At 37.4% G+C, this 12,092-nt stretch overlaps 1 protein-coding gene across 1 annotated transcript in view; it reads right to left on the reverse strand.

The window, feature by feature from the left end:
* Positions 1-4,356: 4,356 nt before the first annotated feature.
* Positions 4,357-12,092, reverse strand: part of FMN1 (formin 1) — a 256,580-nt gene continuing 248,844 nt past the window's right edge. The window contains exons 17-18 of the mRNA XM_065403678.1: positions 7,722-7,806; positions 4,357-4,401 (exon numbers count right to left, since the gene is read on the reverse strand). Coding sequence (XP_065259750.1) covers positions 4,357-4,401; positions 7,722-7,806 — 130 coding nt within the window. The remainder of the gene's footprint in view (positions 4,402-7,721; positions 7,807-12,092) is intronic.

The following is a 12,092-nucleotide window of genomic DNA, read 5'->3' on the forward strand; positions in this document are numbered from 1 at the left end:
TGTTTTATAAAATTCCTCAGGAGAGTTTTCCTGAAATAACATTCTATGAAACACTATATGCTTGACAAGGTGTCCATTTCAAATATGATATGTAAACAACTGCACTTTTTTATTTTACACGTTTTTACTCATCACCTGGTAGAAGATGACTCAAATGTACAGTGGTTAGTTATTTTTCCTTCTGCTATCTGAGTATTTCAGCGATTCCAGTTTGTTTACATTTCCATATGCACTGGATCACAGGCTCATTCTATTAGTATTTTTCTCCACACAAACCTCTTCCAATTTCACTATAAATATATTCTTAGATCATTAAACTTACAAATGTGGATTTTCACAATAAATCACACAATATAAAAGACAGATTTCCATAGGTCACTCATGAACAGATCAATAAGAAAAGTCATAAAAATAATATAATGTATATTGTTAAAATATCTCTAATATGCAAAATAATGTTTCATTTTGAAAGCAATAAGAGGTAACAGAAATATAGATATTCCCCTCACTCTCAAAATCTAATGGATGAAATAGTGTTTCACAGTTATAATGGCATTATAATTTATTCAGAACCTTACCTAACAAGCTAATGTGCAGTAGGTCTCATATGTTTATCCTTGGTAATGTTCAAAAATAGGGCCCTTTTAGACTGGTCTTTACAAACCTCCAAAGGCCAGGCAATAGCAAGGGGGTTAAAAGAAACTGTTGACTTTCTTTTCTTTCTACCTTTTCCTTTCCTCCTCCTTTCTATCTTTTCTATTCCTCCCCAGATCAGAAAGCTCAGGTTAAAAATCTGTCCTCAAAATACATCTGAAGTGCTTTCAACTTCCCTGACATAGCACTTTATGCTGTGCCATTGTGTTATTAGACAGAAACTTCAGGGGTATTCACATCCCAGGTTTTGATTCAGGCTGATCTCTAAATGTTAAATCTAGAGTACCTAAATAGTGCATAATTATATAATTTACATATACATATACGTAGGCTTGGAAGGATTCAATTTTTAATCAGTAAATGTCAGTAACTGTTGATTTCACCGTACACACATCAACCAACAAAAATAGTTCCATCAATAATAATAGAAATGTACAGATAGGCAAAGTAAGAAAAAATGCTGCTTGAGAACTTATTAGAGTTTGATTTAAGGATATTTACTTTGTATACTTCAACATCTGATGTTGACAATCTGTGTTTTAATGGTTATAAAACTTTAACTATTTGAAATACGTTTACTCTCATTAAATAATTATTGTCTGATTCCTCCGCCCCCACAATTTCCTGCAATGATAAAAATTTAAATAATACTTAAAATTAACAGCAATATTATTCTTTAAAATAATAAAAATTGAATTCTGCCAAGTCTCAATATAATATCTATTAATCACCAATGCCACTTTTCTGCTAGAATAACTTCATTAAGATCAACAGGTGGCACCAGTATTAAAGGTCTCTGGCCACTTGTGGATATTGGCCAGCGGTCTACCAGCATGCTGTTTAGCTGGTCATGTCCATTCATTTAGAGTAAGGCTTACAATAGTCATTAAGTCCTGAGCAGGGGAATGGATCAAATGAACTAGATGTTCTTTTCCATTTAATCTAGTAGTAATCCCGCTAGTAATAAAAGGGTGGAAGTTTGAAACATAACTGCCCTCTTCAGGGAAAAAAATATTTACAATTAGAACTGGGTGGGAAAGTGTTTTCACAGCCGGTGACAAATTTGGAGATTTTGAAAAAAAAATTCTCCCTGAATTGGGACAAAAAGTCAAAAATCTCAAAAAATTTAATGAAGCAAGAATTAGAAAAAAATTGAAAGGTTTCATTTATATAAGTTTAAAACATTTCATTTCAATTTTGACATTTAATATTTTTAAAGTATAAATTAACCACTATTTCTAAACAAAAAGTCATTTTGAACTCAAAATTTAAACATTTCATTTCAAAAATGTTTAAATGGGAAATTTTGACAATTACAAAACTTTTTTTCACAAAATTTTTTCAAACCAGGAGATACGTTGAAAGCAATCTTTTCCCAAGAAGATTTTCTGTTTTGATGAATTTGCATTTTCTGATGAAAAATGTTTTGTCAGAAAATTCCCATCCAGCTCTAATTACAATATTCCAGAGTTTTTTGACAGGTACAGAACAATAACAGTAGTTTGCTTAGAGACTCATCAAAATCGTCTTGCCTACTGCTGTTCTTGAATCTTTGGCTTGTATGAGCACTATTGCTTATGTTGTATGTTGCTTATGTTGTATATTGTTAATGCTGATTGCCAAAGTAGATGCATTTCACCTATGTTTGTGCTTGGTTTGATGGAAGACAGAAAATTTTGATCTTTGGAATTTGCTTTCCTTCAGTCGGAAAAATAGTACCACCATATCACTAGCGCTTGAATGTTCTCGCAAATTTCCATGCTAACTGAGGGAACACCCCCTCCCCATGAATCTATTTACCTCTATTGATCTATATTTGATTTTTCATTGGTAGTATATTTACACATATTAGGTCTATCAACAGCAGCTACAAATTCCAAAATATATAGGGCTATCTTACCTCCCTTAACGTTACACCTCTACCCCGATATAACGCGACCCGATATAACATGAATTCGGATATAACACGGTAAAGCAGTGCTCCGGGGGGGTGGGGCTGCACACTCCGGCGGATCAAAGCAAGTTCGATATAACGCAGTTTCACCTATAACGCGGTAAGATTTTTTGGCTCCCGAGGACAGCGTTATATCGGGGTAGAGGTGTATTTGTTTAGAACTCTCCAAATGAGAAACATAAATAGGGGTGCTACAACTATTGTTTTCTTTAATAAATATACAACCACCTTATCAATCTTGCTTCGTACCTATTCTTATAGAATCTCATTTGCTATGTAGATAACCCAATACATTTCTTTCATGTATATTCTTTTAAACTACCATGCCAAGGAATTAATACCTTCCTTACTATATGTCCTATACTTTTTGCTTTATCGTTATTTCATTTGTATTGGTTATATATTGTATTGACCCTAGTAGTCAGAAGGTTTTTATGATTTAGTAATTGTGGAAAGTTTTCTTTATAAGATCCCTACCCAGCTGCTTTTTTAGTTGCAGTCTATTGTTTGTGTATAACAAAAGTTCTATTTATTTTTAATAGTCACTATTTTTATTCTACCTTGAAACTTTGTCTGCTGCAAGGATCTCTCTTTCTCAGAACCTGATCCTGTGATGTAATGAGTACCTGAAAGTACCAGTGGAGCTCAGGGCACTCAGCAGGGCATTTCACAAAGAGTGGTTATATTATGACCAGATGACAGCAAGATTCTCTTACTTCCTCCTCAAATTCTAACATTGTAGAGTACATGTTTGTGTTATACATACAGATATAAATATATGGGGAGACAAGAGAAGGCTGTATAATATGTTTTATAGTGAGGTGCTTATTCTTAAAGAATATGAACTTCAATAGAATTTAAAGCCAGAAATTTAGCAGTAAATATATGACTCAATGGAGATGTGTTATGCACTATAGTTAGATGAATGATGACAAATAAATTATCTTATGGCATTGATAATTTGAAAAAAAAAATGCTTCTGTCCTTTGTCTTTTTGAATCAGGCAAAGTGAAGAACACATAAGAAACATCAAGTAAAAACCATAAAAATAATTTGCCAGTTATATCATCTACATATTATAAGACAACAGAATCTGAAGCTATTTCTCTCTCCACATGTGCAAAATATTATTCCTATTTCAATGCATATGGCATAGACTGAGTTTTCTATAAAAATAATTGTAATAAAATACAGAATACATTAATTATAATAAACTTGCATCAGTTTTAACAAAATGAATTTAATACTTATTTAGACTATCAAAAATGATTTAGAATCAAAGTTGCCCTCAGTTGTCCTGAGGTCTAAAAGCTTACGATAGAATAACCTCTCATGAGTTGAACTGTACCTCTGTGGTAATCTACATGAAGCTAAAATAAGCAATATACAGGTTGTTAGCTGTTACTTAATTCAACATCCAAAATCCTGTTTTTATCTTTTCCGCATTAGTGCACAATGCATAGAGTACTTCAAATAACCATTTAGAAAAGAATTGCATTTTAAACCATGTAAGGAAGAGTTATATAAAACCCTTCATAATTCCCCTGTAAACAGCTTCTTAGTGTTCCCTCTACTGAATGAGCAAACTCTTTATAAGGGATTGGAAAGTCTTTAGTGGATTGTCTCAGAAAGAGATGAGAAAAGCAGAACTGCATAACATTAACATAAGGTGCTCCCTGGGGAATGGGCATAGTAAAGCATCATGCAAGGTATTAAGTCACACTGTCATTATTTTCATGTGTCTTCTTTCAGTTAGTGGTCACACTGGCTTCCTTCTGACGTAGTTTTTCTTTCTGTTGTTCAGGAAAAAAGAGCTTTATTATCATTCTTGTCTTTAATTTTCCATCTGTTCTCAAATTGCAACAAGCATGTGGTCTAGAACACTGAACTGAGGAGTAGCAAACCAGTCATAGTAGATTGGAGCCTTTTTTTCCTCCAGAAAATTAACTCCTGGAGTGCCATAAATCTCTAAACTATGCTCGTTTGTCATTTCCTGCAAAGATTTCTTTCAACACACAATGCTCAACTATCAAACCCCATAAATGCCTTTCTATGAATGTAACTAGTTCTATATGTCTATATGTCTTTAAGGAGTCAGTCACTTTAAATACAAACAAGAAATTTTGCAAAGATCAATGCTGCTGCAGAAAGCTGGAAACATTTCAAAACAGTGTATACAAAATGTATGATTTTAATAGCTTCTTCCATTCTGCTTTCAAAGCTGACCCTCATAGAAGCCCATTGTGGGCAGTAGGGAAAAAAAGCTTAATTTGCTGAGCTGCATGGGCATTGCTACATTGATTGACAGGAGGGTTTTTTCTGAGTTGGAAATAAGGAGGCATCTCCTGAGAAATGAGGTGAAATTTCTTGAGGCAGAACAAGTTAAAAAGCAATTGTTGCTGCTGTTGCTCTGATCTTGAAAAGGTAGAAGTAGAAAAGTTAACAGGTCAACTAAAATGTTTGAATGTTCTCTCTTTAGAAACAAAAACCTCAGTAGAAAGCAACAGAGGGTCCTGTGGCACCTTTAAGACTAACAGAAGTATTGGGAGCATAAGCTTTCGTGGGTAAGAACCTCACTTCTTCAGATGCAGGCCTTGCATCTGAAGAAGTGAGGTTCTTACCCATGAAAGCTTATGCTCCCAATACTTCTGTTAGTCTTAAAGGTGCCACAGGACCCTCTGTTGCTTTTTACAGATTCAGACTAACACGGCTACCCCTCTGATACTAAAATCCTCAGTGCTATTCATGACAATATTCCACTTACTTCCATGCGTCCAGAATGATTAGAGTGGAAACGTACCAAAAATGCTAATCAGGTTTTGGAGAAGAGAATTATTATATATTGCCCTGACACCCCCCCATATCCCCCTCCTCCTTCCTCCCCTGCCTGGAGCCTCCTCACACACCCAGAACTCCTCATTTCTGGCCCCACCCCGGAGCCCGCACCCCAGCCAGAGCCCTCACCCCCTCCTGCACCTCCAATCCCAATTTCGTGAGCATTCATGGCTCGCCATACAATTTCTATACCCAGATGTGGCCCTCGGGCCAAAAAGTTTGCCCACCCCAATCTAGACCATCCCTGACAGCTGTCTGTCTAACCTGCTCTTAAAAATCTCCAATGATGGAGATTCCACAACCTCCCTAGGCAATTTATTCCAGTGCTTATTCACCCTGACAGCCCTGGTCTACACTAGGTGCGGGGTCGACCTAAGATATGCAACTTCAGCTACGCGAATAGCGTAGCTGAAGTTGGCGTATCTTAGGTCAACTTACCTGGCCATGAGGACGGCGGTGAGTCGACCGCTGCCGCTCCCCCGTCGACTCTGCTTCCGCCTCTCGTGAGCTGGAGTTCCTCGGGGAGTCGACAGGGAGCGCGTGCGGGGATCGATTTAGCCACGTCTAGACGAGACATGATAAATCGATCCCCAATAGATTGATCACTACCCGCCGATCCAGCCGGTAGTGAAGACCTGCCCTTAGGAAGTTTTTCCTAATGTCCAACTTAAATTGCCCTTGCTGCAATTTAAACCCATTGCTTCTTGTCCTATCCTCAAAGGTTAAGGAGAATAATTTTTCTCCCTCCTCCTTATAACAATCTTTTAATGTACTTGAAAACTGGTATCATGTCCCTCCTCAGTTTTCTGTTCACCAGACTAAACAAACCCAAATTTTTCAATCTTCTCTCATCGGTCATGTTTTCTAGACCTTTAATAATTTTTGTTGCTCTTCTCTGTACTTTCTCCAATTTGTCCACATCTTTCATGAAGTGTGGTGCCCAGTTAAGGCCTAATCAGCACGGAGTAGAGTGGAAGAATTACTTCTCATGTCTTGCTTATAACACTCCTGCTAATACATCCCAGAATGATGTTTGCTTTTTTTGCAACAGTGTTACACTGTTGACTCATATTTAGCTTGCGATCCACTATGACCGCCAGATCCCTTTCTGCAGTACTCCTTCCTAGGCAGTCATTTCCCATTTTGTATGTGTGCAACTGATTGTTCCTTCCTAAATGGAGTACTTTGCATTTGTCCTTATTGAATTTCATCCTATTTACTACATCCCATATTCTTGATCAGTTTTAGACCTATGTAACAACTCAGTTTAAAACAGGGGCGGACAAACCTTTTGGCCGGAGGGCCACATCGGGTTTCGGAAATTGTATGGAGGGCCAGTTAGGGGAGGCTGTGCCTCCCCAAACAGCCAGGCATGGCTGGCCCCTGCCCCCACTGCTTCTCGCCCCTGACGCTCCCCCCCCCCCCCGGGACTCCTTCCCCATCCAACCCCTCCCGCCTCCCGGTAGTGGGGCGAGCTGAGGCTGCGGGGGAGGGGGAAGAGCAGGGGAGGGGCCGGGGGCCAGCCTCCTGGGCCAGGAGCTCGGGGGCTGGGCAGAAGGGTCCCATGGGCCGGATGTGGCCTGTGGGCCGTAGTTTGCCCACCTCTGGTTTAAAAACTATTCTTAAGCATGGTTATTGTGGCCAAACATGATTCTTAGCCATGGTTTGGTTGGCCAGTATGCTTTTAAGATAATTTTGCTCAAGCCTAAGTGCCTCACAAAAAAAAACAGATAATGCTCAGTCCCTGCCCAAAGACAACACTGTAAATTTGACAAGGTACAACAAAAAGTAAGGCTCAAAAACAAAGAAGTGGCCAGAAAGGACAAGGGTAAATGATATTATGTTGGGCTGTTAATTTTTTTAAAAATTCCCCCCTCACTTAACAAGGGGAGATGTCAGAAGAGAGTCTTTAGGAGAGGTTTGAATCAAGACAAGAAGGGGGGGCTTTTTGAACTGGTCTGGATAGAGCATTCTAAAGGGTGGCAGGGAAAAAGGCACAGAGACGTGTGAGGGAAAGAGACAAGAATAGTGGCTTCCATACTTTGCCATTCAAACCAGTTAGAGCCAGAGTTGGCCACAAGAGAATTTAAATAAGGTTTAAACCCATTTCTAAACTCAGTTGTTACACCACTATAGGCAAGGCCTTAAAGATTTTTCCCCTGGACCAATATCAGTTTGCTGCTTTCCAACTGACTAAACATGCATGCTACTAGCAACACTTCAAAGAGAAATGCAAAGCACAGTTTCTCAGTGTGTTATGCTGAAGAATATATCATACCAGACTAGCCGTGGGATTGATTTTCTTTGTTTCAACCTTTTTCTCTTCAGTTAACTTGCTTACGAATTTCTGAGCCTCTTTCAGTCTGAAACAAAATACAGCACAAAATATACTATTAGATACAAGAAAACAAAACTGTTTTACATCCAACTAGTATACTTACACATGCATCAACCACCATCTCTGGTTTCTTTAAGAGCATTGCTCAATGAATGATGAGACTAAAGGAATACAAGGCAAAGACGAACAGCAACATCAAGTGTAAATAATGATCTAGTGTTATTAACTAAAATTTGTTCAGTTGCACCTACTAAAATATTATAGCAGCAGATATGAATGAATTCTCAACTAGAGGAAAATAAAAAAATGGAAGGACTTAGGCCCTGATCCTGCTATGCAACGCACACGGGCAAGCCCCCACACCCATGTGGAGCTCCACTGAAATCATGAGGGATTTTTTTTCCCTCTCAAGGAGAGGGACAGAATCCTCTGTTTCCAAAATCCTCCTGTTGTTTTGAGTGTTGTGCAGGGCAGGCTTCTTGAATCAGCTGTGGTGGGATAGAAGGGGAAGTAAGCCATTCAGAAGTCAGGGAGAGGAAAAAGAAAACCTAACAACTTAGCAGAAAAGTGATCTGACTCTCATCTTTAAGGGGGGTGGGGTGGAGGGAGGGGAATCAGTGGCATTAACAAACTGATGCTCCAAACAAGGTAAAAAAGTGAGTGGAAATTCTTGGGGTTCTCTCTTTAGGTAATTTAGAAACATTGCCAGCACCTTTCAAAGCACCATTTGTCTGATATTGGCCATTAAAACATGTGCTTATGAAATTTGAAATTTAATGTTATCCTGTGAAATCAGACAGTTATCTCTACACAAAACTGCACTTTTTTTCTATTAACCTCCCCTACACCCCATCCTAGAGATTGCACCCTTCCAACTTTCCACATCACTAACGCTCTGAGGGTGTAGACACTTGGTTTATACTTCAATTTGGAACGTCCAAGAGGAAAGGAAATTGCAAGTAAATTTTGATCACAAAAAGAAAACCCAATTTCCACTACTGTGCACCGAAACAGTTTTTTCTTATAAACTTTATAGTTCTTGGCATTGTCATACTGAGAAATTTTACCTTCTCCTTTTACTTAATTTTTCCTGTTTCTATGCCCAGGCAATAAAGTATTTAAAATACCAAATCCAGTTCAAACCGCCTTTGATACACTAAATTTTGGAAGAATTTTCCATGTAAAGCAACAAGTAACGTGGATTAGTTCTGCAATTACTAACATGGACTTCCTTCCCTCTTGTACCATTGTGTACCGCATTCCTCCAGCAGCAACTGGGATTCCTGACATTTTTATTAAAATATATTCATAAATATGTTGCAGTGTTTATCAGTGTCCAATTCATTTTTAAAACTTAACATTCCTTGTTTGAACTATGTATTTTGGAAGCTTCTGTTTGACAATTGTTAGCATTTGAAACTTCTTTATTTCCTTGCAAATGCCTAAGAGCATGAGGGAACAGTGAAGTTATTTTTAAGAAGCCTTACTTCCAACACCACTTACGTTCTATGTTGATAGATGCTATAGAAACACCTTAAGTTAGATTGATGTGAGATTTAGTTTACACAATATCAAGTTTGTTTACAGTTTTAGTTATACCTTTTGTTCTTATAAATTATAATACTTATTTTATTAACATGCCCAGATGTCTACAAGTTATTGAACTTTTAACATGCTACCTATGTCACCTCTTCACAACTCTCAGATAGCAAATAAGGTTTGCTTTTTAATGACACGATGACTGCTAGTCATTGAAGAGTACACACCTCATAATTGCAAAGGTTATAATGGCAAAGAAGTGCCTCTCAGTTTTTAAAGGCAGTTACTATTTTTAGATTCAGTAGGACCAAACTGGGATGGTCAGGATTCTATGAATGCCGTCATTTTGGACCACCTATTTGTAAGTCCTAAGTTTCTCTCCTTCCCTGCGGTTATGGTTGTTGTATTGGCACTATGGGCTTTTTCCAAACAACTTCAGAATAAACTGAGCAAACATCTTAACCACAGAGAATCTTGGAGACGATAAACTCAAGTTAAAAAATTATGAATAGATAAGGTCATCTTAAATGATGTACTTATGGTCCTGAGACTACAGTAGAACCTCAGAGTTATGAACACCAGGGTTACTAGGGTCAGGGTTACTGATCGGTTAGTAACATACCTCATCTGGAACCGGAAGTACTCAATCAGACCGCAGCAGAGACAAAAAAAAAAAAAAAAAAAGAAAGAAAATACAGCGCTGGACTGTGCTAAATGTAAAGTACTAAAAAAGGGAACATTAAAAAAAAAGGCTTGACAATGGAAGGAAACTGTTTCTGTGCTTGTTTCAATTAAATTAAGATGGTTAAAAGCGGCATTTTTCTTCTGCATAGTAAAGTTTCAAAGCTGTAGCATGTCAACGTTCAGTTGTAAACTTTTGAAAGAACTATAACGCTTTGTTCCGAGTTACGAACATTTCAGAATTACGAACAACCTCCATTCCCGAGGGTTTTCGTAACTGAGGTTCTACTATACCTGCTAATGCTTACCTGTCAGATATTAGTGCAGAACTGAAACGCTTTTCTAGTTGAAACAGAATAATATGTTGCTTACCATATCACTTTTATGAAACAAAGGGCTTGTCCACATGGTGCAGTAATGTGCACTATGAGGCCATGATTTCTAAAGCGCTCTAATGTGTTGTGCATTCATTGGTCTGTGTAGATCCTGCTGGTGTGTACTTAAGGTTCGTGAATGTGTGACAGGTAAGGATTAGCATGGAGTCTCAGCACCACAAGTATATAATTTAAGACAGACTTAACTATTCAATATTTTTTAAATTGAATTGCCCTAGTTATAAGAAAGTGGTTAGTTCAGTAATTAGGTCAGTAAAGTAACCACACTGTGAAGAGGCTTTATAAATAATAGCAGCCCCCGCCTACTCTTGGAAATGATACTGCTACTAGCCACTGTGTGTTGAAATACTAGCCTAGAAATGGCTAAAATAAAATGAAGTAAAAACTAACTTGATGCAAAAGAGAGTTAGCTGAAGGCAGTTATTGTCTAATCTCTCGTCCCACTTGTATATTCCACTTTTTAAAAAATAAAATAAACCTGAAAATGGGAAAATACCTTTGCCTATTATGGTAGTTTTCCAGCAAAAATTACAAATATTTATAATACACTTTGGAGCTGTATGAACCTCTAAAGTAGCATGTGTGTACCACTGCAACTATTTTTTTTTAAAAGAATACCCAAATAAACACACACATAATACATGGCTATAAGCACAATTCAGACTGATTACTAGGCAAGCTTAATTAGCCAGTTATGCTTACAGCTCCATGGATATTATAAATAAAATCTGCAGCACCACCCTTTCTCTGCTTATTGTGTCCATTTTCTGCCCTCTTCACTTGGTGTAAACAGAAATGTTGTTGCCACTCGTATAATGAATGTAATGATCAGGAAATAGTATCTGAAATTATTTCCAGCTATAATGATACAAATAAATAGTAAGTGAAGTACATGGCTTGTGTGATTTGGCTTAGAGATTAGTATGATACACAAAAAGTAAAACTACAGATAAAGTTCATTTACATAGACAGGAATAAACTCTTAATTATTGTCTGACATTGTCTTAGGTGGAGATACTATGTAAATAACCGATTTGCAGGGATATCACACCACATACTATTATTTTTAATCACTTTAAAATAAACTATTTAATGTGTCATAAAGCAAGTCCTTTAAGAAGTTAAATGCAGTTTATGAGAATTTATATAGACTTAAATTGCTGTACTCCTTCCTATAAAAGTATAAACTTCCTTGCTTTTTTTAACTGTCAATTACTTGTTCTCAGTTTACAGTAAAACAAAAGGCAACAGAATGGCAAACTGGAAATTAAACAAATAAATCCCACTAAATATCCCTTTTTACTTTTCTGAGAGTAACTGCAGTTCTATTAAGTATTAATGAACATGGTCAGTTGAATATTGTACACATTACAGAAATCAGGTGAAAGGAAAAGGTATTCCTGAGAGTAGGGGAGCAGTCTATAACCCTTTTGTTCAATAGGATGGCCAGCAAAACAGCTGAGAGTCACTGGAGAATAAACAGGTTGTGAGGCTTACCAAATAAATAAATAAAATGAATAGGTGTCCACTTTGTCTCGTTATTTGAGCTCATTTGTTAGTCAAGTGTTAAATGAGTCATCAACCTGGAGATGGGGGACGGGGCAGGATCTGACAGCCAAAGAACTCCCTAAGCAGTAGGAAAATCATGAATGAACTAAAATAACCAACTAGATGTGATAACAGGGTGTGACGGGGC

This window comes from Emys orbicularis, chromosome 4, assembly GCF_028017835.1.
Source record: "Emys orbicularis isolate rEmyOrb1 chromosome 4, rEmyOrb1.hap1, whole genome shotgun sequence".
Lineage (NCBI taxonomy): Eukaryota > Metazoa > Chordata > Testudines > Emydidae > Emys > Emys orbicularis.